Source organism: Pelecanus crispus, chromosome 19 (assembly GCF_030463565.1).
Source record: "Pelecanus crispus isolate bPelCri1 chromosome 19, bPelCri1.pri, whole genome shotgun sequence".
NCBI classification, from domain to species: Eukaryota; Metazoa; Chordata; class Aves; order Pelecaniformes; family Pelecanidae; genus Pelecanus; species Pelecanus crispus.
The window spans coordinates 2,296,613-2,315,672 of NC_134661.1; the positions used below are offsets into that span (position 1 = coordinate 2,296,613).

A 19,060-nucleotide genomic window follows, 5' to 3' on the forward strand; every position below is an offset into this window, starting at 1 on the left:
TTTGTTGTACATTCGGTGACTGTTATCGTGTTCATAGTCTTGTGCAACCTGGCAGGTGTTTAAAAAAAAAAAAATTACCAAAACGAAATTAATAAATCTTTTTCTCTTTTTTTTTTTTTAAATACTGGCGCTGACCCGTCTGTTCATTGGGGCTACGGGCGTGGGCGAGTGAAAGGGGGGCTTTGCCGTTCTCGCATGACAAACGTCGCTTGTCGCGATGGGCTCGGTCGCGACAACGCAAAGGCTCGCAGCGCCGCCGTGTGGGGGCGACTATTGCGGCGGCGGGGAGCCGCCATTGCGCAGGCGCGGCGGCGGGGAGCCGCCATTGCGCAGGCGCGGCGGCGGGGAGCCGCCATTGCGCAGGCGCGGCGGCGGGGAGCCGCCTTCCGCCTTCCGGTGCGGGCCGCGTGCGGGGGCTGCCCGCCCCCCGGCCCAGCGGTCGCCGCCGCGGCTCTGGGGAGCGGCGGCCCCGGGTTCTGGGGAGGGCGGCCCGGCGCTCTGGTGAGCGCATCCCGGGGCTGTGGGGGGCGGCCCGGCGCTCTGGGGAGGGCAGACGGGGCTCTGGGAAGCGGCCCGCGGCCTCAGTGACCTCCGGGAGAGGTGGCTCACCCTCGCAGCCCCTCCGGGGGCTCGGTCTGCCTTCACCTCCACCGACGGGGGAGCGGGGAAACGCTGTCGCGTCGAGCCGCCTGTGTCAGGCTCTAGAGCCAGCGTAGCAGGTATGAAATGAATTATTTTTCCCGGTGGTTTCTTACTGCTCTGTTCTGGTTTAAGGGTTTGCTTATTTATTTCTTCCTGTTAATTCATTTCGTGTGGTTCAGGCGTTTTTCTCCCAGAAGAAAACCGGGGGCGCCTGCAGCTGCACAGCTGTTCCCAGTTGCGCCTGAGGGCAGCAGGTTGGCCCGGTCACAGCTGCAAATTGAACCTGAGAGAAACCCGAACTTAGACCTGCGGTTGGGTTTTGCGTGTTAAAACCGCGTTCAGGATTTTGGTGTAGTTTTTCATGGTATTTACCCCTGGTGACAACAGCTCCTGCAAGGTGGGAAATGAAGTGGGTTGCCTGTACTTTCCAGTCTGCCTGTACCAGGGCATGGTGGATGCTGTCTGGAAAAGCGTTCCCCTGTCAGCATGACTCGTGTTGCCATTAAGCACTAAATCGGCACCGCAACATCTTATGTATCACACGGCCCGATTCTGTAGCTTGCGTTCAACCACTTCATCAAACCGTGTCATCAAACGTGTCTTCTCAATCTTTCCTCGTCTGGGGACATCCCTGGGTTTGGGATTTTCGGTCGTTGAGGATTTTGCTGCTGTTGTTCAGGAGCGGGAGAGGGTGAAGAATGGATTCTCTGGATCACATGCTCACGGATCCCCTGGAGCTGGGACCCTGCGGGGAAGGAAATGGCACGCGCATCATGGAGGACTGCATGCTGGGTACCACCAGGGTCAGCCTGCCTGAGGACCTTCTGGAGGACGTGAGTAGTGCCAAGATGCTTTACCTTTTCAGAGCCGTGGTAAACAGTATGTTTAACTCCCTTCGTGGGACTTGCAGAGCAAACTGAAAAGAGGGGAAGTGTTTCTGACTGTCCTGGAAAAGGTGTCAGAAAAGGCTTTGATGGATCTCAGGAAAATGTCTTTTAAAACCATTCTGTTACATTCTTTTTCTAGGTAACAATCTCTCTTATTTTAGAAATGCCTTTGAAAAAGTTTTGCTTGTTACAAGTTTTGAATTTATTTTCTTGTTGCCAATAATATCATTTGTTTCCTCACCTCTCCTCTTTACGCTCTATTTTTTTCTGCATTTGGTGAGACGCTGTCTCATGACTCATGTGATTTAATGACAGAAAGCCTTAAGGGTTAGAAAATGGTCAAGGGCGTGGATGCGTCTTCCTCACTATTGTTTTTTTGCTTTCTTTAGCCTGAGATCTTCTTTGAAGTTGTCAGCTTGTCTACGTGGCAGGAGGTGCTGACAGATGCGCAGCAAGATCACCTAAAAAAATTCCTGCCTCACTTTCCTGAAAACAACCGAGAGCATCAGAACAAACTCATCTCTGCATTGTTCAGCGGTGAAAACTTCCGTTTTGGAAATCCACTGCACATCGCCCAGAAACTCTTCCGGGGTCAGTGAGCATAATAAATTTCTGTGTATTTTCTGGGTTAAGTCCTCGACTAGCAGTTGATGAAAACTGAAGTGTTTTTTACCTCTTTCTTACAGATGGCCACTTTAATCCTGAAGTTGTGAAATACCGGCAGCTCTGTTTTAAGTCCCAGTACAAACGCTACCTGAGCTCTCAGCAGCAGTACTTCTACCGACTGCTCAAGCAGATCCTCGCTTCCCGCAATGTGAGCATCTCCGGAGCGCGGCCATCGCTCTCTTGTGTTCTGTAATGAACAGGTCGTCTTTACAACAAGGTGCCGGGGTATCTGTGCGTTCACAACTCTCGGAGGTCTTTCCTTTAACGAACGCTGCTTTCCTGGTTTTCCAGTGGCCCCTATAACATGAGAACAGGAGTAACATTGTTACGCTTGCAAATTTCAGGTTTTGAAACTCTCATAGCTCTCTCTTGTGTTTAGTGCCCTTTTTCCGTGCCCAACTTGTCCCCCGCTTCCTGCGTTTGCCCCTTCACACCTTACTGTCCTGTTAACAAGTCACTCTGCCTTCATTTTCTACCATTGCTGTCATTGTGGAACAAGTACAGTTGCTAAATATGTCGTATGAATTCCCCAGCTTCACTGGGGACTGGTATGGAACAGATACAAAATTCTGATGCCTATAAATCCCCGATGAAGTCTTCCTCTGTGGATACTGTTGTCAGCTAATTGCTGCCAGCTGAAATGTGTTCATTGTCCATACTTGTTCGCTTACCATTTCGTTAAGCTTAGATGTTGAAACATATGGGATGTGTGGATGGAGATGAACATCTGTCTTTACAAAATGCCCCATAGTGATATGGGAAAAAGAATATAGAATTGTGTAGGAAGTTATTTCCTCTATAGCCATAAGGGGTAAAATGTTTTCTTCAAAAGAGACGGTTTTCCGTGTTTGTGTTACGTATTTGGCATGGAGACTGCACAAATCGATCTCAGATCAATGGTTAGGTTCCTCTCAATGGTCCAAGTAAGATGACAGTGAGGTATTGTATGTGGAGGTGAAGGTGCAGAAACTCCTTACTAGTTCTTTCTTTGCTTTCCCCCCGCTTTAAATGGCGGTCTAAAACGCTGGTTTTAAAATTGCATGTGTGGCAGATAGGGATGCTTTGTAAGGGTTACTTTGTAAAGAGCTGAGGTGCTTACCGCACCAGCTCCAAACGTTAAACTTGCTGAAAGTCTGTGAGTTGAGCTTATATGTTTGGAGCTGTAGCTGAGGTAGCTAACATCACACGTATCTCATCTTCCAGCACTTGCTGGATTTAGCTAGGAAAGGAGGCCCTGATATGACCCTAAGGAGAAAGCACTTTTCACCGACGTATGATTCAGAAGAACGAGACAGACGGACGCATCGGCGCTACTTGAAGATTCTGAGGGAAGTGAAAGAGGAGTGTGGAGATACTACCTTGTCTTCTGATGAAGAAGGTAACACCCTGGCCTGAACTAAAGTCTTGAGGTGTGAATGGAGAAAGCAACTTTTGATGCGGGGACAGTGTCTTTGACAGAAGAATGGAAACTGGACTCCATGTGTGATCTAATGGACACAGGGTAATAGAATTATGTAGATTGGTGCTAGGTCTTGCAGAAATAAATTTATTTCTCTCTTTATTTTAGATCTAAGCTCCTGGCCTCCAAGCTCTCCAGCACGTTGTCCAAGTCCACCAGTTCCCCTGAGAGTGATCCCCACGTTGTCAACCTTGGACATGAAAACAGCAGGTGAGAGCCAAACGAGGGGTCAATATGGATTTAAGGGTGAGAATTACTTTGAGACCCTGCAAGAAATCATTTTGAAAATCTGTTGTTTGATGGAAAATCTTGGAATGCTTCATTTTTGCTGTCTCCAAAACAGTTGGCTCTTCTCCCACTTTATTTAATCTTTTTCTCCTTGGAAGGCTAATATTTTAACATATGGGTCTGCAGTTTGCGTAACACTACCGATTTCTCTGTTATATTTTGCCTTTAACTGTTGAAGCGTTAGTATAGTCCATTTGGAAATGTTTTGGTGTATGTGCCGAGGGAATCCCTCCTAAGGTTACTGTAATCAAGTCTGCAAACCCTTCGTGCAGCACAGCTGTTTCTCACTTCTTTTCACTTCCATACTTGTGTCAGCAATGAAGTCTGATGAGCCAAGGAAGAAAGTATTGAAATAAATTGGTCAATTAAAAGAACAAAGTTCAAATAAGGAAAATTTAGTTGTTGAAATTTGGAGATTGTTGGAAGTGGGAATGGATAGAAAATGCATTCTAAGAAGTCTGTGAAGTAACAATAATGGAAAACTGTGCAGATAATCCCTGAATGGTTTTTTTGTTGCAGACAAGATAGAACTTGGGGAGAGTGATTTGAAGGTGATGTTGAAGAAGCACCATGAGAAACGAAAACATCAACCTGTAAGATGTCAAGAAGTCTGGGGAGTGGGACTACGTTTTATTAGCCGTAAAGTTCAGGGCATTTCTGAGTGACAAAATGATTGCTACTTTTTTTCTGTGCAGCCACCCTTCGGCCCGTTATTGCAACCTGTATTTAACTGTCAGCATATGTGCAACTCCTGTTTCTGCTTATCTGTTTCAAAGGATTTTGTAATTTTAGTGATGTGTTTTGGGGAGACACAATTTTGGATTTTGAGGTTAGAAGACTTCCCGACTTTTATTGCAGTAAATAACTTCATAAGCTGATCCCGGATAAGTTTGGGGCATTTCAGTACTTGGGTTATCTTCTGTCTTTGTTGCTATCTTAACGCTTTGTTCTTTCCCAGTTTTAATTTCTGTCCCGTTGTCCTGTGTAGGACCACCCCGATCTCGTGACAACAGACCTGACTCTTGAGGACATTATGACTCGAGTAAATGCTGGCAGGAAAGGTTCCTTAGCAGGTCAGTGGCTTGGACGCGGTACTTGTGCGCTGCGTGAATGTAGGGTATCCTGTGCGTGTGTGAAAAGCTAAGGACGAAGGTGGTCTCGATAGATTGTTGTATCCTTTTCCTCTTCACGTAGCTGGCTAACCGCTCTGGGGTCGTGAGTTGTTCCATTTCAGTTGTTCACGGACAACTCCAGTTTCCACCAAAGGTGCTTCCAACTCATTGATGACAGTTAATTTGTATCTCTGCTCTAAGCGGTTACCTTTGCCTTTCTAATTTCATACACGTTGGTTTAAAAACTAGGAGTTTTCTATGAAAACAGAGCACATTGAGGGGAAAAAGAAAGATTCATGGAAATGACTGGGAGGATGGAATGGACTGGTGGTGAATGAGTGCACGCTACCCACGCTTCTGAAGATGTGTTTAAATATATACTTAGTTTATGGTTCTCAATGAAATATGGTAAGAAGTTTTTCTCATTATTCCTCTTACCTTTTATCACATCTAAAGCCTTATTCGACCTTGCAACCCTCAAGAAAAAGGTGAAGGAAAAGGAAGATAAGAAGAAAAAAAAGCTGAAGATTAAATCCGAGGTGGAAGATTTGGCTGACTCTCTTAGCAATGCAGATGGAATCCCACTAATGTCTCAGGATCCTTCCCCCATCCCTCTGTCATCTGTCAAAGAGGAGTAAGTGCTTCCAAAGGCCCTGAACGCTTTGCACGGATGGAGAGAGCAACAGATGCTGCAGCTCAGGTTTTTGTGGGTCTTTTGCAGAGCTGTGTAGTTAGCTCTGTCTTTACTGGGTCTGGCTCTTTCACCCTTGATGGGGTAAAGCATCTTAGCTGTGACTCTCAGTTGTGAAATTCTGCTGCTGCCTAGGAATGGAAGGCACACACAAAGGTCATTGGCTTTGGTTTTGTGCAGCTTGGGACGTGTGAGATGTGTGGTGTTTGTCTTTGCACATGGAGGTGGATATTTACTCAGGGATCTTACTCTGCTTGTGTTGTCTTTCATTTGCAGACCTCTTGAAGAGATGAAGCCATGCCTTGGAATAAATGAAATATCTTCCAGCTTCTTTTTCCTTCTTTTGGAGATACTGTTTCTGGAAGGACCTGCTACTCTCTCTGTGGTAAGGCACCACCCGCTTATCTAGGAATCTTTGCAGAAAGCAAAATTAAGGCATAGAGGGTTTTATAGCTGTGTAATAGTGACTTTTCTCCAGAGTTGTCCTGCTGTAAATTATATTAAGATGTAGATTACATATTAAAGCAATGAAACCCTTTGGGAGTGCATACCATGTTCTGTTTTTAACAAGTTTTGTAAATTTAGTCAGTTGAATCTGTAAGTCTTTCCATGCCTGTTCTTTAGATCATGGTTAGATACATTCTGTATATTAAGGGCAGAGGTGGTGGGGAAGTTTTGTCCCCTTTTTGTTGTCTGTTGTCTGAAATACCATGTTACTGTTACTTGAAAAAGTCAGGTGATTTTTTTTATATACATAAAAATCTTTTTGTCCCCTGGATAAGTTTAGCTGTTTGGTTTTCTATGAAAACAGTCATAGTTTAAAGTGCAAGATAGTCAACAGAATATTTCTTTTTCCTCTTCAGCTTGAAGATAAAGTTCTAGATTGGCAATCTTCTCCTGCCAGCGCACTAAATAACTGGTTCTCCTTTGCCCCTAACTGGTCTGAACTGGTTCTACCCGCCTTGCAGTACTTGACAGGTGACAGCAGAGGTAAGAATGGCGTTAAAAATACTAATGATGCTTGTACCTCAGTTCTAATCAGTGCTGGTTTATATTGTAGCTGAAATCAGCTTTTAATTCATCACTACAATAAATCATTGTGTTGTTGACAGCGTTTCTATGATAGGCTTTATGGCTTGCATTTCTTGATTGTAGTAGACCTGTTTTGCACGTGGATGGTAGATAAGACCCAGCCTGATTCCCATGTATGTGAAAATGTGTGTGAAGTTGCCTCTAGACAGACAGTTTCTCCTGTTCAGATCGCGCGCTTCAGGCGGGATGTTTGAAGCAGGAAGAATTGAGTCTCTTCCCGGCGTGAAGACGTTGTGGTTGTCTTCGGAGATGATAAAAAATAAACTAGATGGTGCCCTGAGCCATCCACAGCTTTGAGCTGGGGCCCAGCTTTGAGCTGGGGCTTGGACCAGCTAAGCTTCAGACGTTCCTTTCGAACTAAAATTATTCTGTGGTTCTCTTAGTGGGGATTTTTAAAGGGAGAGACAGCGTAGATTGTAGTGGCCTTTGCAACATGGATACTTAATGTTCTCCATAACGCTGGTGAATATGGTAAATGCCGAGTTCGCTTCCCACGAGCCTGGGAACAGTCACCATCCAGGAACAGTTCCTGGTGCCTCACAGCATGAACAGGATCTCATCCAGCAGCCTGTAGATGAAAGACTCATTATCCTGTTCTGCTCTTTTCTTCTGCTTGCGCTGTTACTCCGAGGTGCTTTTGGGCAAGTATAAATTTAGAGATGCACTTACATAACCACTTAAAATGCTTTATCTGTCATTAGGAGTCTTAACAGCTTGCATTAACAACAGCAGGATTTGGGGGGTTGGACGATTGTATGATGTCTCTGACACGCACGTTTTTCATTGTAGATGTTCCTTCCAGCTTCTCGCCTTTTGTTGAATTCAAGGAAAAAACTCAGCAGTGGAAATTGCTCGGTGAGTGTCTTGTGCTCTTCTGTGATTTCTACTATAGTAAAGATTCGTTGTTTTCTCCAGGACTTTACTTTTCAGCTTGCTGCAGCCCAGAGAGAAGGATAAACAGAACTGTTAATTCATTGGTTAGGCCTTTGCTTTGCTTTTAGCTGAGCAAAGATGTGTTTTGGATTGGGTTTCACAAGGCATTAGTATCAGCAGCAGAGAGAGAATAAGTGAGCAAAGGCAGTGGGCTTTATTTCTTTATGTTGCTAACCTAACCATGTTTATGTCACCCTTCAAAGCTGTCTGAAGACCTTCATATTTTCCCTTCTGTAGAGCATACCTTCCAATTATTCAGAGTAATTATTATTACAATTGTAAGTGAATTGAGCTGCTCTGTGGAGCAAATGGATACTGTTGTCATTTTTAAAAGTGGGAACCAAAGACCAAATTGATAATTGATGGGCCCAGGCTCATACTAACTGAATTACAGATGTCTTGTGTTCACGTTCATTCCTTTAGCTACTAGGCGGAATTTTCCATTCTTATCTAATAGTGATTCTAGTGATCATATTTGTAGGCTTAAACTGGCAGAGATTTGGAGTCAGGAAGCTATTCCTCTGGTCCCTTTCAGGGTTTTTGGCGGAGGTTGTGTTTCTGCTCCTGCACTCGGTGACTGGGATTATTTTGGAGAGTGGGAACCATCTGCAAGTATCAGGTGGCTGTGTCTCAGACAGTATCTTGCCTGCTATACCAGGAGTTGAAGCACTGTCCTTTTTACCAACACGGGAAATAACTAGGTTTTAGCACTTTCCTAAGCCTGGATGTGTTCAAGTATTAAAATTGGAGCGTTTGTGAGGTGTGGAAGATGCCTTGTGACTGGTGATGCATAGAAGGGGGAAGGGAGTAGGAGATGACTGGGAAGTACAGGCAACTGGCTTCGTAACAAAGAAGGACTTCTATTTCCTATTTTTCCTGATTTCTTGGACTAGGTTCTTGCCAAGATCATGAGAAGGAGTTGGCAACACTGTTTCAGCTCTGGTTGGAGACCAAAGACCAGACTTTTTTCAAAGTGAGTCAGAAAAAAATCACCTCCTAGCAGCACAAAACCTGACTGAGTTATATCCAACGTTGACATTTCTCTGTTTTTTGATAGGAAAATGAAGACAGCTCAGATGCCACAACACCAATTCCCAGAGTGTAAGTATATAATACTGCTTGAAAGTTTTTGTAGCGCATGCTATAAAGCTATGAAATTTGGTCCTTGCGCCTCTGGATCTGAATGGCTGGTTGCTTAAAATAAAAAGATGTTACATCACGGGGCAGGAGGGAACTTGATAGTCTGATTTTATGAATGCAGTAACTAGACTTCACAAAGTCAGCTGATTTTTCTCCAAGTTCACATATATTATCAGAGCAAACCTGTAGTCTGACTTATGTCCTGATAACTAGGTTATTTACAGTCCTAGCTTACCTTCAAGTAGTGCATAGAGCGTATTTTAAGATGCCTGCAGGACTTATTTATATTATCAAATGCTTTCAGAATTTGTTCAGAAGAATTTGCAGAAAGGGTGAGGTGACTAATCCTTTGGGATGTTCTTTGGCACTCTTGTGGGCTTGTTGTTGCTCAGAACTGATGGTGACCTTTGTTTCAGAAGGACTGACTATGTAGTCCGACCTAGCACTGGAGAGGAGAAACGCGTGTTTCAGGAGCAGGTAAGAACTGAGTTTAAACGCACATGTTGAAACAGGTGGCTGCTAAAATGAGAATTTGTATGGGATGGCAGTTTTATACTCTACACAAACTTTGTTAACGTAAAGAGTTAGTATGTTTCTTCTGCCCTGAAGTAGGTATCTTGGCCTTACATAAAACTTGCTAACAATGTGGCCTAGCTGCTTGCTTCAAAAGCACCTGTATTTCCAATGGGTATTGGGCAAAATTAATTGAAATTGGTAGTTTCTATCTCCTCTGCCATCCCCCAGCACATGAGGATGACTTGTCTCTATATTTTTTGGGCAGGTATGAGTACAAGCGGAAGACAAGTAGCAATAAGTGCTCCCATACGCTTAGTTACCTTGTCTGTAGTAGATGCAAGTGTGTATTAACAGGGTAAACACATGGTGATGATCCTTATTCCTGGGTACGTGTGCTGTGTGGGTGGTAGAATATCCAGGTTAAATTTTGGAAATCTCTCTTTCGCCGGATTAGAGGAGGAGGAAAGAGCTGCTTGTTGCTGGGGGAAGGGGTGTTTGCTGGGCAGGAGGGGTATCTCTGGCACCTCTCTAGCCCGTGCAGCTGCTTACCAATGAACCTAATGTATTGCACCTGCACACTTTGGTTAGGTGGTGCTTTATATTCTGCTCGAAGTAGTTCATGCTTGTCTTGATCCAAAATCAGTTTATACAGCAGTATTTGAGCCTTTAAAAAAAAAACCAACCTTTCTCTGGAGAATGATACTAACTTATAAACATAGCACAAGCTTTAAGACTTTGCACTATATGTTTCCTGCTAAATTCAGTCCTCTTTGTCTCCAAATACAGGAACGTTACCGTTACAGCCAGCCCCACAAAGCTTTCACTTTCCGTATGCATGGCTTTGAGTCAGTTGTTGGTCCTGTGAAGGGGGTGTTTGACAAGGAAACCTCATTAAACAAAGCCCGAGAGCATTCTCTCCTGCGCTCAGACAGACCAGCATATGTCACCATCTTGTCCCTTGGTAATGTGTTGGCCAAAAAAATTTTTTTAAAAAAGAAAAGGGCTCCCCTGACCCCCCCCCGAACAATGAATTTAGGAATCTACCTTACAAAGGGAAAAGGTGGGCAGACTGGGATGACATAAGCAAAGAAGAAATGAATTATATGGAGTAGAGGTGGTGAAATGCTGGGAGGAGGAGTAACTAGAAAAGGTGGCATCTGTGTGTTGCTGTTGATCTGAGAGAAAATGGGAAATACAGAGGAGAGTCCATGGGGCTGGCTGAAGCTAAGGGTCAGATAACTGGAAAACACAGTGGTGGTTTCAGTATGCTGCTGTGAAGTTGGGGCGAAGTCGTTCTGGGGTTCAGTGCTGTTCCCCAAGTTCATCGCTCCTAGCACAAAGCCGGCACAGTTGATGTACTTTAAAACGGTCCTTTATAATCTCTGATGATATCTCTGAGGGATCACGGGGGCTAGGCACTATGAGAGCGGGGATAAGAGAGCAATACCGAAATGTATCTGCCCAAGTACTTGAATACAGCTACCTAGTCATGGCTGGGAGTTTAAGCTCTGATTTTTCTTTTCAGTTCGTGATGCTGCTGCTCGCCTTCCTAATGGAGAAGGAACTCGTGCTGAAATCTGTGAGCTGCTTAAAGATTCCCAGTTCCTGGCTCCCGATGTCACAAGTGCTCAAGTAAGTTGGATGTTGTGTAGCCTCAAACAGATTCTCCTAAAAATACACTCCACGGATCCGGGCAGTATTCAGTGGCTGAGGCCCAGTAATTTTTTATGCTGCTTTGACTAGCAAATGAGCGCTATGTTCTACTCTGTTGAGCTGCTGCAAATCTGCACCAAGCTCTGGATGATGAAAAAACAGCTAGAAAAGCCGCAGAATTAACACCGTGTTATATATCTGCTCACATTTTAGATTCAGAAACGGTTGATTTTCAGAGCTCTCGGCTTTGGTGGAAGCTCCGTTTAATCCAGGGTGGCAAGCAGCATCCTTTGCTGCAACATCTGTTCTCAGTCAGTTCTTACTCGGATTGGTAGCAGCTTATTTAGGTTTTGTGCCAAATAGCATTACTTTTCTGTTCGTGACTTTAGGCTAGCCCAACCAGGGACGTCTTGTAATTCTGTGAATTCTGAACTTTCAGGTTAATACTGTTGTTAGTGGTGCGCTGGATCGATTACATTATGAGAAAGATCCCTGTGTGAAATATGATATTGGACGAAAGCTGTGGATCTACCTGCACCGGGACAGGAGTGAGGAAGAGTTTGGTAAGCCTGGTTTGGTGCTTTTCCTGCTTTTGCTGCTTTTTGGTGCTTTCAAGAATTGAAAATGTTTATGAATCTGTTCAGCTTCTTCAGTCCAGCTGGATAATGAACGTTAATTTGTCAGTCTGGCTTTTTTCTCTAGTCGGTTTGCTGTTAGCCCATCAGCACTGAAACCCAGTCTTGCAGAGCAGTGTGTCAGTTTGAAGTATTTGTTAGAAAAATAGCATCCCGCTGCAGATGTACGTGTACGTTCACAACTTCTCATGCGTCTTTGTTTCAGCCTTTTTGGCTAATTTTATTTGGCATTTTCCTTTGCGCTATTACGTGACAATGTGTGTTTGATTTCTTGTCTGAAGATGAACTTACGGTTCTGAATTGGCCTCTTAAATCAGTTTGCCTGTGTTCAGGAGCTCTAACCATTAATCTGTATTTGCAGAACGGATCCACCAGGCTCAAGCTGCTGCAGCAAAGGCCAAGAAAGCTCTTCAGCAGAAGCCAAAACCTCCAGCTAAAATGGTAAATTTCTATGCAGAGATGCTTTTGGGATTGGGAAGGGAGGCATGGACTTAACTTAATCCATAAATTCTGCATCCTTCGTGGCTGATGAAAATTAGCACCTACTGGAGTTACCAGTTCATTACGTTTATGAATGTTGGTGTTAGTCTAGCACCAGTGCACAAAATGAAGAGGGATGGAGGGGACTTTTACAGCTCCCAGCTTCCACTGCTATCCTTGTTGATCTCGGCAGAAAGACGAATGGAATTCATTTGCGCTCCCTATCTTAGGGATGGTCTTTCAGGTCTAGTTTTGGGGTTAGTCTGTAGCACAGTGTGTGGAACATGTCTCCTGCTGTCCCCCTTGCTGTGCTGAAGCTGTCAGGGTTTGGATGTCTTATTTTTTTGGTATTGGTATGAAATATCTCTAAAGTAGTTGCTGTTGGCAAATTAACCGAGGCGGAAATCTGCATGTTCTGAATGTTTGTCACTGCTGAGATGCACTTTTCCCTGAGAACAGGAACAGCCAAATGCACCGGCCTACTCATGGCTGCAGCTGAGGAAAGCAGACAGTCAGTCACCTGTGATTTCAGGATTTAGCACCGGGGCATCATTCATAACCATACAGAACTCAGCTTAAAGCGCTCAGCCCACTCTCTAGAGTGCAGCAGTCGCATTTTTTGTAAAGACCTTCATGCTTGACATGGTTTCTTTGCAGAAGTCTAGTAGCAAGGAGAGTTCTGTGAAAGCACTCCCCAGCAGCACATCAGAGCCCAGTCAGCTGAGCCTTAGTGACTCCAGCATGCCACCAACTCCTGTGACTCCCGTGACACCAAATGCGCCAGCGTTACCAGCAACGCCTATTTCACCGCCGCCAGTATCTGTGGTTAGCAAGAGCATATCTAGTGCTGGGTCAGAGCCAGCAAAACCCAGCCAAAGGTAATTCTTCTGTCTCGTACATCGCTTGCGAATATTACTGCTTCTTTCTCAGTCATCTTTACCGATCTACTGGCTTTATCTTTTCCGCAGTGTTCTTCTGGTGTCGTCCCCTACCATGCCACAGCTTGGGACGTTGCTTTCCACAGCCCAGAGTTCGCAGACGCAGCCGGGGCCGCAGCCACCTCCCACCCGGGTGGTAAGTCATACCACCTCCTCAGGACTGCCCCAGGTCCGGGTGGTCACCGCCCAGTCCAGCCTCCCAGCTGTGTCTCAGCAAGCCCCGGTGGTAACCCAGCAGCAGCAGCAGCAACCTACATCAGTGCCTCAAATCCGCGTTCCAGCTACAGCCACGCAAACCAAAGTGCTCCCTCAGGTGAGTTTGGCTGCGTGGAAATGGTGGAGTAGCTCTGACTCCTAATCTGGTTTCTTCTAGTGTTTTGGTATGCCGCACAGGGATTACGTGCTCGCTTGCAATATGCAGTAACTGCAGGGCAGGAGCATAGAAAATGTGCGTAAATAGTACTGTTCAATGCTCCTTTAAATTGTGCGTTACAGTAAAAAGTCCATAGAACTTGCAAGCTGTAAGGCACGAGACAAAAATAGTAAGTGATCAGTCTGTTAGTATTGTGTTAGCCTGCTCATAGGCTGCCTCTGTGTCTTTCTGTAGGCTGTGATGACTCTGCCGGTAAAAGCTCAGACCAGCCCAGTGCAGGTGCAAAGACCAGGAAGCTCCGCGACAGGACAGACGGGCATCACTGTGACGGGACTGTCTGCGGCGCCCAGTCCCGCTGTAAAGCCACTAACCAGCTCTCCAGGCAGTTCTGCCACGAGCACCTCCTCTACCACCGTCATCCAGAATGTCGCTGGCCAGAATATCATCAAGCAGGTGAGAGAGAGGGAGAGGCAAGGAACCGGGCTCCGCAACCCAGTCGTTTCCTGTTTGTTGTGACGGACATGATACGCAGGTGTGAAAAGATAGTGAAAACTGTTATGAGCCGTAATGCTGTATGAGTTATCGACCGTACAGATTTAGGCAGTTGCTTGTTCGGTGTATTTGAGCCCCGTTTTCATGTACAGGTAAAAGATGTGTTAGTCCGAGGTTAACTGTCTTCAGGTGTTGATCTCATTTTCATTCATCTTGTTTGAAAAAGCAGCTCCGCAGCATTCCATATTTCATACGGTTTTGGGAATGCCATCTGATGCGCAACCAAAACTTATTTTCAGTAGCGTACTGAGTGCTAGCGTCGTGCCGCTTCAGTTCCGACGGGAGCAAACAGCCTGCTGGGAAGTTTTACTGTGCCTTGGACTGTGTCCTGGTTTGAAGCAGCCCTTTCTCTGATCTCTTCCAGGTGGCGATTACAGGACAACTTGGCATGAAGACCCAGCCTGGAAGTGGCATCCCACTCACAGCGACCAATTTTCGGATCCAAGGAAAGGATGTGTTGCGCCTACCCCCGTCCTCTATCACCACAGATGCGAAGGGACAGACTGTGCTGCGTATCACCCCGGACATGATGGCCACCCTGGCCAAATCTCAAGTCACTACTGTCAAACTGACTCAGGACCTCTTCACAGCAGCTGCGGGAAGCAGTGCTAGTGGGAAAGGCATCTCTGCAACTTTGCACGTGACGTCCAATCCTGTCCAGACTGCTGATTCTCCAGCCAAGACTAGCACGGCCACTTCTGCTTCTTCCAGCCCAGCTGGAAGCACGGTGGTTAAAGTGACCCCTGACTTAAAGACTGCAGAGCCAACAAGCTCGGCTTTCCGCCTGATGCCTGCTCTGGGCATGGCTGTGGCAGATCAGAAGAGCAAAGCCATAACTACGGTGGCATCCACTGAGGCCAAGCCGGCCGCTACTATAAGAATCGTGCAGGGGCTGGGGGTGATGCCGCCCAAAGCTGGGCAGACTATTACGGTAGCTACTCACGCTAAGCAAGTGCCCTCTTCCTCAGCAGTGAGCGTGCCCGGCACAGTCCATACCTCAGCTGTCTCTTTACCAACCGTGAGTGCCACAGTGTCGAAAGCAGTCGCTGTGGCCTCGGGAGCTGCTGGGACTCCCATAACTATAGGCACAGGAGCCACTGCTGTGCGGCAGGTACCCGTCAGCACCACAGTAGTATCTACATCCCAGGCAGTAAGTAATGCTAAACTTTTTCTGGAGGTGGGTGAGAAAGGGGGATGCTGAAATGTACTGATGGTTTATGTCTGAAAACTCTTTACATCCACAGAGGCTCAAATTAAGTACTGTAGAATGTGGGTCTGCAACTAATTTCATGGTGTTGGAGTTGTAGCTAAATGCTGAATGACCAGAAAGCAGTCAGATACGTCTTCCCTTACCTCCTGTTGCGAGTGAATAAAATAAACTTTGCGTATCTAAAGTCCTACCTCGTGCAGCTCAGCGTCTTGCCCCGCACCTCTGAAATAATTTCCCTCGGAATGGTGTCAGAACTAGAAGTGCTTGTTACTTGTATTAACTTTTTTACCGAATTCCCCCTTTAATACAATCTTAATGTCCAAAGCTGAAGGCACCATAAACTGTATCGTGAAAGCCAAATAAGCTAATTGATGTTACCAGAGCTTCCTAAGGATAAAAATCATGGACGGATGCAATGAGCCTTCCCCGAGAAATACTGTGGTGCAAAGACAATGCGGGTTTTCAGGGCTGAGGCAGCTGTGAAGTGAATGAGATGGAGGTGAATTTTAATGAGCCTGAAATGGAGCACAGATTTCATCAGCAAAGCTGCTGTTGGTTTCTACTCCCAGGACTCCCTAAAAAGCAAGCTGAGTGGTAATTGCATGTTGTCAAGCGGTTTCTCTGCTGAACTCCCCGCGGCTCCTCATGTCTTCTTCAACTTCTCTAGGGTAAACTACCAGCACGAATAACAGTGCCTCTGTCAGTGATCAGCCAGCCCGTGAAAGGCAAGAGCGTGGTGACTGCCCCCATCATCAAGGGCAACCTCGGGGCCAAGTGAGTATTTTGCATCTGGTCGTTTTGCTTTAGAAATAGGCTGAGGAAGGTCTGTGGTCAAGACGTTCCTGGGGACCTGGCAAGCAGAGGCTGGAATAGACTTGCGGTCTGTTAATAGGTCCGTTAGCTGCAAGAAACTGAGTGAATGTGGTGCCTGGCGATGAGAATATAATCTTTGTTTAGGTGCCCTGAGGTGTAGGTTCTAGCAAATGCACCGAAGAACAAATATTCTTTGCCTTGAAACCAGCTATTAGATTAGCTCTGTGTGTTTGAGCAAGAATTAACCTGGTGACATACCTAAAAATATGTGTAATCTGAGGCCATCTCTCTGTTCAAGAAACGAGGGAAGTGTTAACTGCCTCAGCGAAAATTCCACTGGCATTCAGCTATTGAAGTCTTTTTGTTTATTCTTCCATGAATTCTGGTAGTGTCTCCTGTAGTTAATATTTCAAGGCAGAACACTGCGTGCTCGGCTATTTTCTGCGTTCCTTGAGAAGTGTTCAGGTCTGATCAGACTAACCCAGTGATGTGCGCGGTCCAGAATTAGAGGGTTTAATTCGTGTGGTAAAGTAATTCTCTATCATAGTGATAAATATTGACATAAATTTGTCACTTGTGGTTTTGCCAGTTTTGGGGGGGAAACCCACTACTTAAAATCATTAATAAATTAGATAAGTAACTTTCATCGCCTAGCAACTGAAAAACAGTTTGTGAGTCTTAAAGACCTAGCCTGCTGTGCTGTTTACTAACCTTTCACCAACTCTCCTTCCTTAGCATCAGTGGATTAGGTAGAAATATCATCCTGACTACGATGCCAGCAGGGACAAAACTGATCGCTGGGAACAAGCCAGTGAGTTTTCTGACTGCACAGCAACTGCAGCAGCTGCAGCAGCAAGGCCAGGCCACGCAGGTAATGGCACCTAGAATGATAATATTACTTACTTTTTTATCATTTAACGTCTCCTGAGCACTTTACGCTTGATAACATGGGGTTCCATAAAAAGTGCAGGTACACAGCTTGGCTGTAGTGTCTGCATTAAGCACATGCAGTGCATCATCTTCTTTACCTTCCCTCCATCCAGGTAATGGTTTTTAAATGTTTTTGAAGCACTGATAGTATAATGAATGTAAACCCAAAAATCCTGTCAGGAAGTGTTCCCAACTGCTTGAAGGATTGTTTCTTGGCTCTTCTTGTAGTGCTTTGTACTTTGGCTTCTGTGGGTCACCGTTTCTTGAAGAAATCACATCGCTTCTTTGCATATCCATCTTTCTGTCTGGAAACTTAGTGTTCTGTAATTCCAAAGAATTAGTCTGCATTGAGAGCTGCTAGTAACAAGTGTGTAGAAGTGAAGTATCCAACGGATCCAAGTCCTTCTTCTGAAAACTCGTAAAAGCAGCTGACATGTAGGTTTTTATTCAAACTGGTTTTTACTTCTTCCTCTCTAATCTTGAGATCTCTTGCCACCATCCCACGTGAACAGTGGATGGAGTGATCTTCTTGTGACAGATTCTGTTCTTGACGTGTTTTGGTGCTTGGTCTTGCTCGTATCACTGAATTTTTGTTGGCAGCAGAAACAGATAATGTACCAGCGCTTCAGAGTGCGATACAAGTGCAGTGTGTCACCAGGTTGTTCTTGACACGAGTTGAGGTTTTTTTCTTTCCATTTTAAACAGGTTCGAATTCAAACTGTACCAGCCTCCCACCTCCAGCAGGGAACAGTGTCTGGTTCTACTAAAGCAGTTTCCACCGTGGTTGTGACGACAGCTCCATCTCCAAAACAGACCCAAGATCAGCTATGAACACTGGTTTGAAAATGGATCGCTTTCCAAGAACTTCCCCAAGTCCGTGGTCATCCTCCGTCCAACCACCCAAGACTACCTACGCACAGTCATGGCTAGGGATTGGACTGGATTCTGTCACGTTGCTTGTCTGGAGTCAGCATTGTAATGTCTAGGTAGAAATGCCGCAGCAAAAGATGCTGTACCTACAAAGCAAAATGTTTCACTCCAGATGTGTAAAGCCACATTCTGTGGCGTTGATCGTGTAAGAAATGTCTTCCTTTTCTTTGTTCCCTTCCCATTTGAAGGGCTTTATGCGATTATCATTTCTGTGCATTTTGGGTTGTGGACAAAGCCGTCGATCTTGGGTCTTCCTTAACCAGGGAAACTTGCTTGGAAGGGGTAATTCAGGCTTTTCGGAGTCATGAAGAAGATGTCTCCTTTTGCTGGAGTTGCTGTCACTACTTTTATATAGGTGACTTAGGATGGTGGCTCGGACACCAGAGTTTGTTTGTATCATAGCCTGGAAGTAGATTCCTAACACATTCAGTGTACTATTTATAGACATTTTAAATACCTCTCCCCTGTCTCTGAGCTCAGACTTCTTTTGAACAGACACCACTTCCATGTCAAATTTCTGTCAAAGGCAGGATGAGAGTCGAGAAGGTTTTTGCTGTTAAAAAAGCTGGTAACCGTGGGGACGAGTGAGAAGTGGAGGAGATACAGAAAGTCATTGTGTGAACAAGTCTGTCAGCAAACGGGAATATAGTGGAAAGAAAAAAGGAATTGTTCACCAGAAGGATCCTCCTTTAGTTTTCCTCAACAGATAAACCTTTTTATCAGTCAAAAAAGACTCTAGCTTGATTTAAAAGTTTGGAATATGTTTTCAAATATACCCAAACTGTAGTCTCTTGGGCTCGGAAGAAATATTTTAACCCACGATCCTGGCCTTTAGTTTTGTTTTTACCTTTGCAATTTTATCTCTGTATGTAAATTTGTTTGAATTTTGCACATACCGGAGATGAATTCGTGGCTGTTCTGACATGACCTTGAAGCTTTCTCAGAATGAGATCAGAAGACATGTTGGACCAGGAGAAGAATAAAAGGGCAGAAAGCCTTACAGATCTCTCTGCCATCTCCTTTCGGTTTTGTACAGCTTGTTGTGTTGTGTACAATGGTTGTCTAGCTTGCCAAGGGCTAATAGATTGTCCATCTTCTTTGTAAGATGGTTCGTTTTTAA

The 19,060-nt window shown here is 45.2% G+C and overlaps 1 protein-coding gene across 3 annotated transcripts; it reads left to right on the forward strand.

Annotated features, from left to right (window-relative positions):
- Positions 1-1,269: 1,269 nt before the first annotated feature.
- Positions 1,270-19,060, forward strand: NFRKB (nuclear factor related to kappaB binding protein). 3 transcript variants are annotated; one of them, XM_075723218.1, is made up of 26 exons: positions 1,270-1,475; positions 1,919-2,120; positions 2,216-2,343; positions 3,399-3,573; positions 3,621-3,669; positions 3,761-3,864; positions 4,462-4,535; positions 4,931-5,015; positions 5,511-5,688; positions 6,022-6,130; positions 6,609-6,735; positions 7,627-7,692; positions 8,664-8,743; positions 8,828-8,871; positions 9,327-9,387; positions 10,213-10,387; positions 10,952-11,058; positions 11,519-11,642; positions 12,076-12,155; positions 12,852-13,072; positions 13,163-13,445; positions 13,740-13,958; positions 14,422-15,207; positions 15,935-16,041; positions 16,816-16,951; positions 17,716-19,060. In XM_075723218.1, the coding sequence occupies exons 1-26, from the start codon at positions 1,341-1,343 to the stop codon at positions 17,839-17,841; spliced, it is 3,981 nt and encodes a 1,326-aa protein (XP_075579333.1). In that variant the 5' UTR covers positions 1,270-1,340; the 3' UTR covers positions 17,842-19,060. The 3 variants fall into 3 exon arrangements, with proteins under 3 accessions (XP_075579333.1, XP_009479509.2, XP_075579334.1); XM_009481234.2 differs by lacking the exon at positions 3,621-3,669 and having other exon boundaries at positions 3,763-3,864; XM_075723219.1 differs by lacking the exon at positions 3,621-3,669 and having other exon boundaries at positions 3,763-3,864; positions 9,330-9,387.

Bases quoted from the DNA above. Each gene is read 5' to 3' on its own strand.
- NFRKB (XM_075723218.1), top strand. From the start codon at position 1,341: ATGGATTCTCTGGATCACATGCTCACGGATCCCCTGGAGCTGGGACCC. The intron at 6,131-6,608 runs GTAAGGCACCAC...TTTCCTCTTCAG, and splicing joins GACCTGCTACTCTCTCTGTG to CTTGAAGATAAAGTTCTAGA. The intron at 16,952-17,715 runs GTAATGGCACCT...CATTTTAAACAG, and splicing joins AGCAAGGCCAGGCCACGCAG to GTTCGAATTCAAACTGTACC.